The following is a 17,871-nucleotide window of genomic DNA, read 5'->3' as shown; positions in this document are numbered from 1 at the left end:
TCGCCCCATCAGTCTACTCTCAATCATCAGCAAAGTGATGGAAGGTGTCGTCGACAGTGCGATCAAGCGGCACTTACTCACCAATAACCTGCTCACCAATGCTCAGTTTGGGTTCCGCCAGGACCACTCGGCTCCAGACCTCATTACAGGATGCACTGCAGCAATTCGCCAAGGCTTCTTCTACAGCATCTCCCAAACCCACGACCTCTACCACCTAGAAGGACAAGGGCAGCAGGCACATGGGAACAACACCACCTGCACGTTCCCCTCCAAGTCACACACCATCCCGACTTGGAAATATATCGGCCGTTCCTTCATCGTCGCTGGGTCAAAATCCTGGAACTCCCTCCCTAACAGCACTGTGGGAGAACCTTCACCAGACGGACTGCAGCGGTTCAAGAAGGCGGCTCACCACCACCTTCTCAAGGGCAATTAGGGATGGGCAATAAATGCCAGCCTCGCCAGCGACGCCCACATCCCATGAATGAATAAAGAAACAAAACAAAACCTAGAGTACTGAGCACAGTTCTGGTCTCCATCTACCTTGGTTAGACCACACTCGGAGCACTGTGCACAGTTCTGGTCTCCATATACCTTGGTTAGACCACACTCGGAGCTCTGTGCACAGTTCTGGTCTCCCTATACCTTGGTTAGACCCCACTTGGAGCACTGTGCACAGTTCTGGTCTCCCTATACCTTGGTTAGACCCCACTCGGAGCTCTGTGCACAGTTCTGGTCTCCATATACCTTGGTTAGACCCCACTTGGAGCACTGTGCACAGTTCTGGTCTCCATATACCTTGGTTAGACCACACTCGGAGCACTGTGCACAGTTCTGGTCTCCATATACCTTGGTTAGACCACACTTGGAGCACTGTGCACAGTTCTGGTCTCCATATACCTTGGTTAGACCACACTTGGAGCACTGTGCTCAGTTCTGGTTTCCGTATTCTACAAAAGAGGCACTGGTGAAGGTGCAAAAAAAGATAGACAAGGATGATACCAGAACTGAGAGGTTCTAAATATCAGGTTTAGGGAGGGAATTCCAGAGCTTAGGGCCGAGGCAGCTGTAGGCACAGCCTCCAATGGTGGAGCGATGGGAATCGGGGGGATGGACAAGAGGCCGGAATTGGAGGAGTGCAGAGATCAGGGAGGGTTGGGCTGGAGGAGGTTACAGAGAGAGGGAGGGGGAGGGGGGGGGGCTGAGGGCCAGGGAGGGATTGGAACACCAGGATGAAGAATATTAAAATCAAGGAATGTTCAAAAGTTGAGCATCAATGGCCTTTCTTCACTCAAGATACCCCCAATACAGTGAGAGACAATCCAGGCAGGTTATACCTGTGGTGATAAACCACCAAGCTCACGTGCTGGAGTTCCACAACTTTTCTCCTGGTTATTTTGCTCCCCTCCCCCTGTGAGTGTTGCTCTTCCAACTCACCCTTGTTACGGGGGCGAGGCTCTCAGTTCTTAACAATCGCCAACTCAACTCGTACTGTTGAACATCACCCCCCGATTTTTAGTGCGCAGACTCATTAGTTAGTATAATGGCCATGGGGAAGCTGGATAAACACGAGGCAGAGAGGAATAGAAGGATAGGGTGAGATGGAGTAGGGAGGGAGGAGGCTGGAGTGGAGCATGAACACCGGGATAGACCAGTTGGGCCGAGTGGCCTGTTTCTGTGCTGTGAAATTCTCTGCAAGAACTCCCCATCCATTTCCACACTAACTTCCACTGTGCGTCACCTCAATCTTCACATGGAACCCCACTCTTCAGTGTGTTATGGTCTAATCATCTCTTCTACACCTCCCCCCGTGTCTCCACCCCTACCTCTGCAACCCACTCGTGCCCTTTGGCCGTCCAACTTTGGCCTTTCTTTGCAACCCTCCCTCTGCCGTCCACGGCGGAATCATCAGCCCCAAACCCCACGACTCTCTGCCTTGTTGCCTCTGTCCCCAGTACATTACCATCGACTACCACTGGAAAAGCAAGGAGCTACATTCCTACATGGCTTTCCATCACCTCATGGACGCCCGAAAACGCTTCACGGCCAGTGAAGTAATTATTGTTTGAAGTGTGCTCACTGTTGTAATGTGGGAAACGCGGCAGCCAATCTGCGCACAGCAAGATCCCACAAACAGCACCGTGATAATGACCCAGATCATCTGTTTTTTTTTTAAGTGATGTGGGTTGAGGGATAAATATCGGCCCCAGGACACCGGGGGAGAACTCCCCCCTGCTCTTCTTCCAATAGTGGCCGTGGGATCTTTTACACCCACCGTCCGACGCCTCAAAACGTTTTTGCCGTCACGATGGCCGCCGACAAGAATCTGGGGCTTTTACGCCCCGGGTTTGGCGGTGGTGGGGGGGGCAGAACGTCGCGTTGTGATATCGTGGGGGGCAATTGGAGTTCAGCAAGTGCTGGAGGAGGAGGGAAAAAAAATATAACTCAACATTTACGTACGAATTAAGAGCAGGAGATGGCCATTCGGCCCCTCGAGGCTGTTCTGCCATTTTAATAAGATTTAGGAGAATTCTTTCACCATATCAACAATCTAAGTGCATTTTTCTTTAAAATAATGCTGACATTTTTGCCTGTGCGCGTTAACACCGCCTTCATTCCTGCATCAAAACTCGAATCACGACCCAAAATGAACACCAATTCCCCCTTTCCCAAATATCCGCCCTGTTTGAATTTCGCGCCTGTTTTGGGGCGGGCGGGCGGGGAACGCGCCTGTTTTGGGGCGGCGGGGGAACGCGCCTGCGCGGCGGGCTGTCAGCGCGCGCCGCCGATGGGAAATGTAGTCTTTTTCCCCCCCACACACACACCACTGCGCGTGCGCGCCCACACGCCCCCCCCCCCGGTGCAGCCTGGGAAGGAGGAGGACTGTGAGCCGGAGTGGCCCCCTGGAGGAGGAAGCAATGGCAGCCGGCAGTGCCTGGGCAGAGGGAGTCCTGCAGCTCCTGAGGAGGATGAATTCATTCCATGGGCAGGGTTATTAATTTCTGATTTCTGTTGTTTCAATTGTTGCACATTTTAAAAGGAGGAGCAATAAGCAATGGAGGGAACTTTGTGCACAAATGGTCACTGGGCAGTGATCAGGAGCAGGAATCCTGGCTGATTTCCCCCTCTCTCTAACCCAGGGGGTCACTGGACAGTGATCAGGAACAGGAACCCTGGCTGATTTCCCCCTCTCTCTAACCCAGGGGTCACTGGGCAGTGATCAGCAGCAGGAACCCTGGCTGATTTCCCCTCTCTCTCTAACCCAGGGGTCACTGGACAGTGATCAGGAGCAGGAACCCTGGCTGATTTCCCCCTCTCTCTCTAACCCAGGGGTCACTGGACAGTGATCGGGAGCAGGAACCCTGGCTGATTTCCCCTCTCTCTCTAACCCAGGGGGTCACTGGACAGTGATCAGGAGCAGGAACCCTGGCTGATTTCCCTCTCTCTCTAACCCAGGGGGTCACTGGACAGTGATCAGGAGCAGGAACCCTGGCTGATTTCCCCCTCTCTCTAACCCAGGGGGTCACTGGGCAGTGATCAGGAGCAGGAACCCTGGCTGATTTCCCCCTCTCTCTCTAACCCAGGGGTCACTGGGCAGTGATCGGGAGCAGGAACCCTGGCTGATTTCCCCTCTCTCGAACCCAGGGGGTCACTGGACAGTGATCGGGAGCAGGAACCCTGGCTGATTTCCCCCCTCTCTCTCCAACCCAGGGGGTCACTGGACAGTGATCAGGAGCAGGAACCCTGGCTGATTTCCCCTCTCTCTCTAACCCAGGGGGTCACTGGACAGTGATCGGGAGCAGGAACCCTGGCTGATTTCCCCCCTCTCTCTCCAACCCAGGGGGTCACTGGACAGTGATCAGGAACAGGAACCCTGGCTGATTTCCCCCTCTCTCTCTAACCCGGGGGTCACTGGACAGTGATCGGGAGCAGGAACCCTGGCTGATTTCCCCCTCTCTCTCTAACCCAGGGGTCACTGGACAGTGATCAGGAGCAGGAACCCTGGCTGATTTCCCCCTCTCTCTAACCCAGGGGGTCACTGGACAGTGATCAGGAGCAGGAACCCTGGCTGATTTCCCCCTCTCTCTCTAACCCAGGGGGTCACTGGGCAGTGATCGGGAGCAGGAACCCTGGCTGATTTCCCCCCTCTCTCTCCAACCCAGGGGGTCACTGGACAGTGATCAGGAGCAGGAACCCTGGCTGATTTCCCCTCTCTCTCTAACCCAGGGGGTCACTGGACAGTGATCGGGAGCAGGAACCCTGGCTGATTTCCCCCCTCTCTCTCCAACCCAGGGGGTCACTGGACAGTGATCAGGAGCAGGAACCCTGGCTGATTTCCCCCTCTCTCTAACCCAGGGGTCACTGGACAGTGATCGGGAGCAGGAACCCTGGCTGATTTCCCCCCTCTCTCTCTAACCCAGGGGTCACTGGACAGTGATCAGGAGCAGGAACCCTGGCTGATTTCCCCCTCTCTCTCTAACCCAGGGGGTCACTGGACAGTGATCAGGAGCAGGAACCCTGGCTGATTTCCCCCTCTCTCTAACCCAGGGGTCACTGGACAGTGATCAGGAGCAGGAACCCTGGCTGATTTCCCCTCTCTCCAACCCAGGGGTCACTGGACAGTGATCAGGAGCAGGAACCCTGGCTGATTTCCCCTCTCTCTCTTACCCAGGGTCACTGGACAGTGATCAGGAGCAGGAACCCTGGCTGATTTCCCCTCTCTCTAACCCAGGGTCACTGGACAGTGATCAGGAGGAGGAACCCTGGCTGATTTCCCCTCTCTCTAACCCAGGGGTCACTGGACAGTGATCAGGAGCAGGAACCCTGGCTGATTTCCCCTCTCTCTCTAACCCAGGGTCACTGGACAGTGATCAGGAGCAGGAACCCTGGCTGATTTCCCCTCTCTCTCTAACCCAGGGGTCACTGGGCAGTGATCAGGAGCAGGAACCCTGGCTGATTTCCCCTCTCTCTCTAACCCAGGGGTCACTGGACAGTGATCAGGAGCAGGAACCCTGGCTGATTTCCCTTCTCTCTAACCCAGGGGTCATTGGGCAGTGATCAGAACTGAGGGAGCGCCGCACTGTCGGAGGGTCAGTACTGAGGGAGCGCCGCACTGTCGGAGGGTCGGTACTGAGGGAGCGCCGCACTGTCGGAGGGTCGGTACTGAGGGAGCGCCGCACTGTCGGAGGGTCGGTACTGAGGGAGCGCCGCACTGTCGGAGGGTCGGTACTGAGGGAGCGCCGCGCTGTCGGAGGGTCAGTACTGAGGGAGCGCCGCACTGTCGGAGGGTCAGTACTGAGGGAGCGCCGCGCTGTCGGAGGGTCGGTACTGAGGGAGCGCCGCGCTGTCGGAGGGTCAGTACTGAGGGAGCGCCGCACTGTCGGAGGGTCAGTACTGAGGGAGCGCCGCACTGTCGGAGGGTGCCGTCTTTCGGGATGAGACGTTAAACCGAGGCCCCGTCTGCCCCTCTCAGGTGGATGTAAAAGATCCCACGGCCACTATTGGAAGAAGAGCAGGGGGAGTTCTCCCCGGGGTCCTGGGGCCAATATTTATCCCTCGACCAACATCACTAAAAAAAACAGATGATCTGCTCATTTATCACATTGCTGTTTGTGGGATCTTGCTGTGCGCAGATTGGCCGCTGCGTTTCCCACATTACAACAGTGCGCACACTTCGAAAAAAGTCCTTCATTGGCCGTGAAGCTTTGGGACGTCCTGAGATGGTGAGAGGCTCGGTGGGAATCAAAGTCTTTTCTTTAATGGAAGGGAGAATTCCTCCTGCTTCGGACCGACCTGACAGAAGATTCGTTATCATTGTTCCCTTAAACCCCAAAGTACCGATTATTACCACAATAATTACCACTGCCCATTATTACTGCAACAGACTGGGTATTAATTTCTCTCTCTCTCTTCCCTCCAGGTTCTTCCAAACCCTTGTGTAAGCCTCTGTACGTGGCCGGTCAGGAGGTGGGCCTGGTGCTGCCCAGGGTTATCCCCCACCTCACCAGGTACCCCGAGATCTTTCAGGTGACGGACAGAGAGCAGGGGCGGGTGGAGCTGAGCAGCCGACTCTCCAGCTACGAGCAGAGGTCGTGTGCGATTCAGCGAGTCCTCGAGGAATGGAGGGATCAGCGGCTTTTCGACTGCCTGAGCGGGTGGAGGGATGAGGTGAGTCGTGGGGGGAGTTCGGTCTGGGACAGGACCAGAAGCTCGAGTGTTGTACTGAGCCTCATAGTGCAGGAGGGCCCAGACTGATCTCCGTCAGGGCTGTAAGGTCGTGGGTTCGAGCCCCCACTCCAGAGACTCGAGCCCCATAATCCAGGCCGACACTCCCCAGTGCTGCACTGTCGGAGGGTCGGTACCGAGGGAGCGCCGCGCTGTCGGAGGGTCGGTACCGAGGGAGCGCCGCGCTGTCGGAGGGTCGGTACCGAGGGAGCGCCGCGCTGTCGGAGGGTCGGTACCGAGGGAGCGCCGCGCTGTCGGAGGGTCGGTACCGAGGGAGCGCCGCGCTGTCGGAGGGTCGGTACCGAGGGAGCGCCGCGCTGTCGGAGGGTCGGTACCGAGGGAGCGCCGCGCTGTCGGAGGGTCGGTACCGAGGGAGCGCCGCGCTGTCGGAGGGTCGGTACCGAGGGAGCGCCGCGCTGTCGGAGGGTCGGTACCGAGGGAGCGCCGCGCTGTCGGAGGGTCGGTACCGAGGGAGCGCCGCGCTGTCGGAGGGTCGGTACCGAGGGAGCGCCGCGCTGTCGGAGGGTCGGTACCGAGGGAGCGCCGCACTGTCGGAGGGTCGGTACCGAGGGAGCGCCGCGCTGTCGGAGGGGCCGTCTTTCTGATGAGACGTTAAACCGAGGCCCCGTCTGCCCCTCTCAGGTGGATGTAAAAGATCCCACGGCCACTATTGGAAGAAGAGCAGGGGGAGTTCTCCCCGGGATCCTGGGGCCAATATTTATCCCTCAACCAACATCACTAAAAACTGATGATCTGGTCATTTATCACATTACTGTTTGTGGGATCTTGCTGTGCGTCAATTGGCTGCTGCGTTTCCCACATTACAACAGTGACCACACTTCAGAATGTACCTCACTGTGAAGCTTTGGGACGTCCTGAGGTGGTGAGAGGGGCCGGAGAAATGGGAGTTCCTTTATTTCTCGATTCTCACCTGGTCTCGTGCCGTTTGGAGAGCGATGTAATTCTGTTCCGGTCCCGCGGCCAGTCGCTGACGCCCGTTTTGTGTGTTTCAATCTTCAGAAGTACGACGTGATGGCCAGATTCTCCGATGACCCTCTGCTGAACATGGAGAGATCGGCAACCAGTAAGTCTGGGTCAGACTCGACACAGACTGTCGTTCCGCTGACCCGATGGAGACGGCTGGGCCCAGTGAGTCACTCATCTCCTCCCCCAGTCTGTGCCGAGTAAGCTGACCTCAGCCGGGGCGGGGGGGGGGGTGGTCAGGGGCAAGGGGGGGGGGGGTGGTCAGGGGCAGGGAGGGGTCAGGGTCTCTCCAGTCGGGCTCAGTGCTAATGGGTTTGGGGGGGTGGCGGTGGTGTGATGGAATTCGAGCCGGGCTTCCTGCTCCTGATCACAAGCCTGCGAGCCTGGTCGGAAAGTGCGGCTGCGACGCACCCCAAGGTCGAACAGCCCATCGCCTGGGCAAGGTGCCAGAGGAGCCGTCAGGAGACCCGGAGGGGAGGGGACCACCTGGTTACGGTGGGGTGCGAAGTCTCACTCGACCGTGTCTTCTCGTTGCCCGGCAGGTTTATTCGGGGTGAGGCGTTACGGGGTCCACGTGAACGGCTACGTGCGTGGCGGGGACGGAGGAATGGCGATGTGGATCGGGAGACGGACTCACACCAAACAGACCTACCCTGGAATGCTGGATAACCTGGTAATTCACAACCCTCCTCGCCGGCTCGACCAGGGCCTCGGCCGAGTGCCGACCGGCCATTCGACCGCGTGGTGCGTCGCGGCCCGGCCCCGATCCTGTCCTCCCCACTTTCCAGCAGGAGCGGGAACGCTGGCTGGTTTCATTTAGCCCCTCCTTAATCCGGGCATTGTGGGGGTGGGGGGCACTGAGGCTAATTGTAGCCCCCCCCCCCCCCACATATAATATCATTGTGTCGGAGATCAGCCATCATGGTCTGCGTGGCCGATGGTGTAATTACTCGCCAGAGCCACTGGGGGCGCTGTTTTCGCATGGTGTAATTACACACCAGAGCCACTGGGGGCGCTGTTTTCGCATGGTGTAATTACACACCAGAGCCACTGGGGGCGCTGTTTTCTCATGGTGTAATTACACACCACAGCCACTGGGGGCGCTGTTTTCTCATGGTGCAATTACACACCAGAGCCACTGGGGGCGCTGTTTTCTCATGGTGTAATTACACACCACAGTCACTGGGGGCGCTGTTTTCTCAGTGTGATTACTCACCAGAGCCACTGGGGGCGCTGTTTTCTCATGGTGTAATTACACACCACAGCCACTGGGGCGGGGGGGGGGGGGGGGGGTCGCTGTTTTTGCCTGTGAGGCACGTTCTTAACCTTTATCTCTTGGCACCAGGCAGCAGGAGGCCTCTCGGCCGGGATGGGAGTGAAGGAAACGCTGGTCAAAGAGTGCGCGGAGGAGGCTTGTATCCCGGAGTCCATCGCCGCCACAGCGAGACCGGTCGGCACCATCAGGTAACACCGAGCGTTTGGGACGGGCCCCCCGCTCAGCCCCCTCGAGCCCGTTACACAGGAGCAGGAGGAGGCCATTCAGCCCGTTACACAGGAGCTGGAGGAGGCCATTCAGCCCCTCGAGCCCGTTACACAGGAACAGGCCATTCAGCCCCTCGAGCCTGTTACACAGGAACAGGAGGAGGCCATTCAGCCCGTTACACAGGAACAGGAGGAGGCCATTCAGCCCCTCGAGCCTGTTCCGCCATTCAATTATGATGTGGAGACGCCGGTGATGGACTGGGGTTGACAGATGTAAGGAATCTTACAACACCAGGTTATAGTCCAACTGTTTTATTTGAAAATCACAAGCTTTCGGAGGCTTTCTCCTTCGTCACACACTCACCTGACGAAGGAGAAAGCCTCCGAAAGCTTGTGATTTTCAAATAAAACAGTTGGACTATAACCTGGTGTTGTAAGATTCCTTACATTTGCCATTCAATTCGATCAGGGCTATCCAGTTATCAGCTTGAGCAGTGCCCATTGACAGTGTCCCACTCTGTGTGGAATTGGCTCCAAGTACCTTGGCTAAGGGCTCCCCAGCCAGCGGCGTTCAAACGGCGACCCCCCCCTCTGCCCCCGGTACCCCCCACCCCAGCCCGGTGTGAATTGGAAGCCAGAGGCCTCGAGAGGGGATCCAGTACCACATTGACAACACCACCTCGCATTTATCCAGCGCCTTTAACGTAGTAAAACGTCCCGAGGCGCTTCACAGGAACGTAAATCAGACACCGAGCCACATGAGGAGATATTAGGACAGGTGACCAAAAGCTTGGTCAAAGAGGGAGGTTTTCAGGAGCGTCTTAAAGGAGGAGAGAGAGGCGGAGAGGTTTAGGGAGGGAATTCCAGAGCTTAGGGCCGAGGCAGCTGAAGGCACGGCCGCCAATGGTGGAGCGACGATGCGCAAAAGGCCAGAGTTGGAGCGTCAGAGGTCACCGACACACAAGAAGTGGATGTCCACGGTCGGTGAGATAAGCAAAGGTCAGGTTTCAGATATCTGCAAGGGCAGCCGATGTGCGAGGCCATTTTCTGGCTTCATGGGGCAGTGGTGCGGGGGGTGGTGCTGGAGACTGACCGAGGGGAATCCCAGACCCACCCCCCCCCAAGTCTCGTCACCGCTCAGTCCCCCCTCCCTCCACGGGACTGGTGAACCGAAAGCTGCTCCGTTATCTTCGCCCCCCACCCCCCCCCCCCCAAATCCCGGTCTTTGACCAATGACTTTCCTCTCCGAACCGCAGTTATACCTACGAGGATGAACGCGGCGTGTTCCCCGAATGCCAGTTTGTTTACGACCTGGAGGTTCCCGCGGATTTCGTCCCGGAGGTGGGCGACGGAGAGGTCCTGGAATTCTACCTCTGGCCTTTGGAGCAGGTGAGTGGAAGCTGTAGGAAGATCGGAGGCCATTCAGCCCCTCGAGCCTGTTACATCAGGAACAGGAGGAGGCCATTCAGCCCCTCGAGCCTGTTACATCAGGAACAGGAGGAGGCCATTCAGCCCCTCGAGCCTGTTACATCAGGAACAGGAGGAGGCCATTCAGCCCCTCGAGCCTGTTACATCAGGAACAGGAGGAGGCCATTCAGCCCCTCGAGCCTGTTACATCAGGAACAGGAGGAGGCCATTCAGCCCCTCGAGCCTGTTACATCAGGAACAGGAGGAGGCCATTCAGCCCCTCGAGCCTGTTACATCAGGAACAGGAGGAGGCCATTCAGCCCCTCGAGCCTGTTACATCAGGAACAGGAGGAGGCCATTCAGCCCCTCGAGCCTGTTACATCAGGAACAGGAGGAGGCCATTCAGCCCCTCGAGCCTGTTACATCAGGAACAGGAGGAGGCCATTCAGCCCCTCGAGCCTGTTGCATCAGGAACAGGAGGAGGCCATTCAGCCCCTCGAGCCTGTTACATCAGAAACAGGAGGAGGCCATTCAGCCCCTCGAGCCTGTTCCGCCATTCAATGAGATCAGGGCTGCTCTGGATCTTAACTCCATTTACTCACCTTTTCTCCATATCCCTTAATCCCCTTACCCAACAAAAAATCAGTTTTGAAAGCTCCAATCGACCCCCAGACTCCACAGCTTTTTTGGGGGGAGAGAGTTCCAGATTCCCACTCCCCTTTGTGTGAAGAAATGCTTCCCGACATCACCCCTGAACGGCCTGGCTCTAATTTTAAGGTTCTGCCCCCTTGTTCTGGACTCCCCCCACCAGAGGAAATAGTTTCTCTCTATCGACCCTATCAAATCCTTTAATCATCTTAAACCCCTCGATTAGATCACCCCTTAATCTTCTACACTCGAGGGAATACAAGCCTGGTCTGTGCAACCTGTCCTCGGAATTTAACCCCTTTAGCCCCGGTATCATTCTGGTGAATCTGCGCTGCACCCCCTCCAAGGCCAATCGATCCTTCCTGAGGTGCGGTGCCCAGAACTGAACCCAGTATCTCCAGATGGGGTCTGACCAGGGCTCTGTACAGCCGTAACATCATTTCCGTCCCTTTGTATTCCAGCCCTCGAGAGAAAGGCCAACATTAATAACACCTTTTTAATTATTTTTTGTATCTGTCCACCAGCTTTGAGTGATTTCTGTACGTGGACCCCACAAATCTCTCTGCTTCTCGCTTCCCACCATTTAGAAAATACTCTTATCTTTCTTAGGTCCAAAGTGGATGGCCTCACTGTAATCAGTAGCACCGCCCCCTGTCCCACCAGTATCTCTCTCCCCTCAGTGTGTTTCAGAGCCATAGAATGGCCTGTTTTGTAGAGTTTTCTGATGAGGTAAGAGGGTGTAGATGAGGGCAATGCGGTGTATATGGACTTTCAAAAGGCGTTTGATAAAGTGCCGCACAATAGGCTTGTCATCAAGATTGCAGCCCATGGAATAAAGGGGGCAGTAGCAACATGGATACAGAATTGGTTAACTGACAGGAAACAGAGAGTAGTGGTGAACGGTTGTTTTTCGGACTGGAGGGAGGTGTACAGTGGTGCTCCCCAGGGGTCGGTGCTGGGACCACTGCTTTTCTTGATATATATTAATGACTTGGACTTGGGTGCACAGGGCACAATTTCAAAATTTGCAGATGACACAAAACTTGGAAGTGTAGTGAACAGTGAGGAGGATAGTGATAGACTTCAAGAGGATCTAGACAGGCTGGTGGAATGGGCGGACACGTGGCAGATGAAATTTAACGCAGAAAAATACGAGGTGATACATTTCGGTAGGAAGCTCGAGGAGAGGCAATATAAACTAGAGGGAATAGTTCTAAAAGGGGTACAGGAACAGAGAGATCAGGGGTTATATGTACACAAATCGTTGGCAGGGCAGGTTGAGAAAGCGGTTAAAAAAGCATACAGGATCCTGGGCTTTATAAATAGAGGCACAGAGTACAAAAGTTAAGGAAGTCATGATGAACCTTTTCTTACCTTTCAGGTAAAAGAGGCAATCGCAGGCTCCGAATTCAAACCCAACTGTGCAATGGTCATACTGGACTTTCTCATAAGACATGGAATCCTGCACGCTGACAATGGTGAGTACGATCGGGAGGGGTGGGGACACAGAAAGCAGGATAAATGCTGGCAACAGTTGGCAAATGTCAACTGTATGTTTATTCCTTCACCGGGGGTCTGGGGTGGGAGGGGGAGGTGTCTCATTCATGGCCTCAGATTTCTACAGCGTCTCTCACCACCTCAGGACGTCCCAAAGCTCTTCACAGCCAATGAAGTACTTTTGAAGTGTAGTCTCTGTTGTAATACAGGAAACGGGGCAGCCAATTTACACACAGCAAGATCCCGCAGACAGCAATGTGATAATGACTAGATCATCTGTTTTAGGCGTTCAGGGATAAAATATTGGCCCCAGGGAGAACTCCCCCCTGCTGTTCTTCCAATAGTGGCCGTGGGATCTTTTATGTCCACCTGAGAGGGCAGACGGGGCCTCGGTTTAACGAATCATTTGAAAGACGGCCCCTCCGACAGTGCAGCGCTCCCTCAGTACTGACCCTCCGACAGTGCGGCGCTCCCTCAGTACCGACCCTCCGACAGTGCGGCGCTCCCTCAGTACTGACCCTCCGACAGTGCGGCGCTCCCTCAGTACCGACCCTCCGACAGTGCGGCGCTCCCTCAGTACCGACAGTGCGGCGCTCCCTCAGTACCGACCCTCCGACAGTGCGGCGCTCCCTCAGTTCCGACCCTCCGACAGTGCGGCGCTCCCTCAGTACTGACCCTCCGACAGTGCGGCGCTCCCTCAGTACTGACCCTCCGACAGTGCGGCGCTCCCTCAGTACTGCCCCTCCGACAGTGCGGCGCTCCCTCAGTACTGACCCTCCGACAGTGCGGCGCTCCCTCAGTACCGACCCTCCGACAGTGCGGCGCTCCCTCAGTACCGACCCTCCGACAGTGCGGCGCTCCCTCAGTACCGGCCCTCCGACGGCGCGGCGCTCCCTCAGTACCGGCATCGGGATTGGCGGCCTGGATTACAGGCTCCGGTCCCTGCAGTGGGACTCGAACTCACAACCTTCTAAGAGGCGAGCGTGCGACCCGGGGCAGGGGACATGCTGCAACTTCTGGCGTAGACCCTCCCGTTAAACAGATGCTAAGCCGTCGGTATGTTTACGTTACAGAGCGACATTACCACCAGTTTATCGAGGGGCTGCACAGGGCCCTGTGAGCTCAACGGGAGACATCGAGAGACAAATCCACACCGAATCCCGGAATTTCAGGCTTCCCTCCCACGTGTGTCCATCTCGTCATTGTACATTTTTGGAATTAAACAATCATGAACGGGAGAGTGTTGTGTCAGGGGTGAGCAGTTCAGCAAACACACCGTCTGCCTCATCACAGGGCGATGCAGGTACAAACATACAAAATAGAGGGGCAGGAAAAGAACAGCCCCACACACCACGATGGCCAGAGAGTGTGTGTAAACACTTCCTCTCCTCCCCGCAGCCATGTAATCTCTTGGGAGAGGCGAAAAACTCAGGGCCTGTCAGGGGAGAAATACTCTGGGAAATTCCTCTCCGACCCCCCCTCAGGCCAGTCCGGGAGATCACAGGGACCGAGCGTTCTCTATAAAGACACTTCCCTTCGACATGATGGGATCTGTGCCCCAGTCAGGAACAGGTCCAGCTCCCTCTTGAAGGCAGAGAGCCAGCACCTCTCAGATTTTGGTGTCATTTGCAAACTTACTGGCCACGCTCCTAACACCGCTGTCCAGGTTAATAAGACCACGGAGAGTAGCAGGCCTTGGACTGGTCCACTGTGGGGGGGGACGGGACACACCGCGAGTAAAATCTCTCCAAACAGAACCACATCCGTTAACCACAACTTTTTGGTTACGGGATTCCAGCCGATTCCTACACCAGCGTTTCAAATTCCCACCGTTACACGATTAAACAGAGTGTGAGGCACCTTATCAAAGGCATTTCTGGAAGTCCAGGTGGACAGTGTGTACAGGTAATGAAGGGGAACTCTCCCGGTCCATCAGCACCAGTGAGACATTTCCCACATCCTGTGCTCACCCGAGGGAGACTTGAAAGTTTAACACCCAATTAATAAGACTCCCATTTCTACAGCACCTCAGGATGTCCTAAAGCACTTTACAGCCAATGAGGTACTTTTTGAAGAGTAGTCACTGATGTAATGTGGGAAACGCAGCAGCCAATCTGCACACAGCAAGATCCCACAAACAGCAATGTGATCATCTTATTTTTAGTGATGTTGGTTGAAGGTAAAAGGCCCCAGGACCCCGGGGAGAACTCCCCTCCTCTACTTCCAATAGTGGCCATGGGATCTTTTACATCCACCTGAGAGGACATCATCCAAAAGACGGCCCCTCCGACGGGACGGCGCTCCCTCGGCACCGACCCTCCGACAGGGCGGCGCTCCCTCGGAGCCGACCCTCCGACAGGGCGGCGCTCCCTCGGAGCCGACCCTCCGACAGGGCGGCGCTCCCTCAGAGCCGACCCTCCGACGCTCCCTCGGTACTGCACTGGGAGTGTCGACCTGGATTGCGGGGCTCGAACCTACGATCTTCTGACTCAGCGGCGAGAGTGATACCTACTGAGCCCCGGCTGATAGACAAGTTCACCTTGGGCAGACCGACAGCCAACCCTCCAAACTTCACTTCATGTCGGGACCGACAGCCAGAGGGAGTCTTGCACTCCATCAGTCCGGGCTTGTTTGAACCCTGCTCCAGGGTAGTTACGGCCGGTGTCTGAACACACAGCTCTGCCCTGCCCTTTTTCTGTGTCAATTCAGCACAGGCTGCTCGAGTGAATCAACAGGTAAAAGGAAACATGCTGCGAATCCGTGTGTTTAGGTATGAAGAAACAAGTCTGAAAATCTTTTTTGAGACTTTTTTTTTTAATTGGTACAAAAGTACATATTGGGGGGGGGCTCATAAAAATATTTACAATCTTTTTCTCCTCAAAAAGTTCAGGATCAGTTTGTCTTATTAAACGCCGTCACTGTGGATTCCCACAAAGCGGCCTCACAGTCTTCGATCAGACACTGACTCCGTGGGAGCCCTGCTGACCGCCTCGGACCACCACATCAGACCCCCGGCACTGTCGAGACAAAAGAAAGAACGGACTTGCATTTATACAGCAACCTCGGGGACGCCCCAACGCGCACCACGGCCAACAAAGTACTTCTGAAGTGTAGTCAATGTAATCGTAGAATCATACAACACAGAAAGAGGCCATTCGGCCCGTCGTGCCTGTGCCGGCTCTTTGAAGGAGCTATCCAATTAGTCCCACTCCCCATCTCCTTCCTCACAGCCTTGCAAATGTTTCATTTTTTAAGTATATTAACGTAGGAAATGTGGCAGCCAATCTGCGCACAGCAAGATCCCACAAACAGCAACGTGATAATGACCAGATCATCTGTTTTTATTGATGTTGGTTGAGGGATAAATATTGGCCCCAGGACACCGGGGAGAACTCCCCCTGCTCTTCTTCCAGTAATGGCCGTGGGATCTTTTACGTCCACCTGAAGAGGGCAGACGGGGCCCCAGTTTAACGTCTCATCCCGACGGTGCGGCGCTCCCTCAGTACTGACCCTCCCACAGTGCGGCGTTCCCTCAGTACTGACCCTCCGACAGTGCGGCGCTCCCTCAGTACTGACCCTCCGACAGTGCGGCGCTCCCTCAGTACTGACCCTCCGACAGTGCGGCGCTCCCTCAGTACTGACCCTCCGACAGTGCGGCGCTCCCTCAGCACTGACCCTCCGACAGTGCGGCGCTCCCTCAGCACTGACCCTCCCACAGTGCGGCGCTCCCTCAGTACCGACCCTCCGACAGTGCGGCGCTCCCTCAGCACGGACCCTCCCACAGTGCGGCGCTCCCTCAGCACTGACCCTCCCACAGTGCGGCGCTCCCTCAGCACTGACCCTCCCACAGTGCGGCGCTCCCTCAGCACTGACCCTCCGACAGTGCGGCGCTCCCTCAGCACTGACCCTCCGACAGTGCGGCGCTCCCTCAGCACTGACCCTCCGACAGTGCGGCGCTCCCTCAGCACTACACTAGAAGTGTCAGCCTGGATTACATGCTCGACTCTCAGGAGTGGGGACTCGAACCCACGACCTTCTGACTCGGAGGCGAGAGCGTGCTACCCACTGAGCCCCGGCTGACTAAAAGGGCTGTTTTTATCATCGAGCCACGGGCGAGGAGTATTTACAGTTAAAGAGCTCCCCCACACTCCCACGCAGACCGTTACGCCGCTCTAAAGCCGAAAATGGGGGCACTCACCGACACGGGTGACAAGATTGGAGCAACTTCTCAGGTCTACTGAAAAGAAACCAGCAAGAAAAAAGAAAGTTAATTTAACATTTTAACGTAGCTTTTTAAAAATAAATAAATGACAGCCGAGCGCTGGATTCTGTCTCTTTGGGGAACGCTGGTGTGACACACACGCCAAAACTCTACACTTTAGTTACACTCGATCAGACCGACTGAAGGCTGTACTTCAGTTCCACTCGATCAGACTGACTGAAGACTGTACTTTAGTTACACTCGATCAGACCGACTGAAGACTGTACTTCAGTTCCACTCGATCAGACTGACTGAAGACTGTACTTTAGTTCCACTCGATCAGACCGACTGAAGACTGTACTTTAGATACACTCGATCAGACTGACTGAAGACTGTACTTTAGTTACACTCGATCAGACCGACTGAAGACTGTACTTCAGTTCCACTCGATCAGACTGACTGAAGACTGTACTTTAGTTCCACTCGATCAGACCGACTGAAGACTGTACTTTAGATACACTCGATCAGACTGACTGAAGACTGTACTTTAGTTACACTCGATCAGACTGACTGAAGACTGTACTTTAGACACACTCGATCAGACTGACTGAAGACTGTACTTTAGTTCCACTCGATCAGACCGACTGAAGACTGTACTTTAGATACACTCGATCAGACTGACTGAAGACTGTACTTTAGTTACACTCGATCAGACTGACTGAAGACTGTACTTTAGATACACTCGATCAGACTGACTGAAGGCTGTACTTTAGACACACTCGATCAGACTGACTGAAGACTGTACTTTAGTTACACTCGATCAGACTGACTGAAGACTGTACTTTAGACACACTCGATCAGACTGACTGAAGGCTGTACTTTAGATCAGATGGACAGAAATTCAGGGGGGGGGGGGGAAAACAGAGTTACCTCGGAGGAGGGGGTGATACTCGGCTCCTTACGCCCCAGTCTCGTGCCCTCCTTCCACCCCATCGCCTGCATCATCCGGCTCCCGATATCGTGGCTCAGTCCGTCATACCTACAGGGACACAAAGCGATGCTGTTCACCGTTCTACACAAAGCACATTCCCTCGTCCTTGGCACTCTCATTCTACAAACAATTGCTCGGTGGCTTGATTTGGTAAAAGTCGCCATTTTACCTCAGCTCCAAGAAAGGCCCAGACTCCATCCCCGGCCCGTGTGGAGTTAGGCCTGATCGCAGCTGGGCGGTGTCAGAATCCTGCAGTTGGCCTCAGGGTACCGGGGCGGGGGGAGTAAATCAGCCAGGCTTCCCGCTCCCGACTGCAGGTAAAGTGAGTGTTTGCACACCGAGCGGGGACAGGGGCTGGCTCGGATGTGATGCCCTCATGGTCAAATAGCCAGCCAGCTCTCACCGTCCAGGCTGACGCGTTCGGACAGTTCAGCCA

At 55.5% G+C, this 17,871-nt stretch overlaps 2 protein-coding genes across 8 annotated transcripts in view; one reads left to right on the top strand and one right to left on the bottom strand.

Annotated features, from left to right (window-relative positions):
• The first annotated feature begins 2,865 nt into the window (after positions 1–2,865).
• LOC137319971 (uncharacterized) lies at positions 2,866–13,481 on the top strand. 2 transcript variants are annotated; one of them, XM_067981840.1, is made up of 8 exons: positions 2,866–2,991; positions 5,921–6,168; positions 7,246–7,309; positions 7,752–7,882; positions 8,555–8,673; positions 9,948–10,080; positions 12,128–12,224; positions 13,317–13,481. In XM_067981840.1, exons 1-8 carry the CDS (start codon positions 2,919–2,921, stop codon positions 13,361–13,363), a joined length of 912 nt encoding a protein of 303 aa, XP_067837941.1. In that variant the 5' UTR covers positions 2,866–2,918; the 3' UTR covers positions 13,364–13,481. The 2 variants fall into 2 exon arrangements, with proteins under 2 accessions (XP_067837941.1, XP_067837942.1); XM_067981841.1 differs by having other exon boundaries at positions 2,898–2,986.
• Positions 13,482–15,038: 1,557 nt separating this feature from the next.
• Positions 15,039–17,871, bottom strand: part of LOC137319970 (RNA-binding protein 10-like) — a 52,190-nt gene continuing 49,357 nt past the window's right edge. For 5 of the 6 annotated variants that reach the window (XM_067981833.1, XM_067981836.1, XM_067981835.1 and 2 more), the window contains 3 exons: positions 17,375–17,483; positions 16,442–16,477; positions 15,039–15,260 (listed from right to left, as the gene is read on the bottom strand). In XM_067981833.1, coding sequence (XP_067837934.1) covers positions 16,472–16,477; positions 17,375–17,483 — 115 coding nt within the window. In that variant the 3' untranslated portion in view covers positions 15,039–15,260; positions 16,442–16,471. Of the gene's footprint in view, positions 15,261–16,441; positions 16,481–17,374; positions 17,484–17,871 lie in introns of all 6 variants that reach the window. The other variant, XM_067981834.1, reaches the window with a different exon arrangement.

Source organism: Heptranchias perlo, unplaced genomic scaffold (genome assembly GCF_035084215.1).
Source record: "Heptranchias perlo isolate sHepPer1 unplaced genomic scaffold, sHepPer1.hap1 HAP1_SCAFFOLD_955, whole genome shotgun sequence".
NCBI classification, from domain to species: domain Eukaryota; kingdom Metazoa; phylum Chordata; class Chondrichthyes; order Hexanchiformes; family Hexanchidae; genus Heptranchias; species Heptranchias perlo.
The sequence above is the reverse complement of the archived record's forward strand: the minus strand, read 5'-3'. Positions and strand labels throughout refer to the sequence as shown.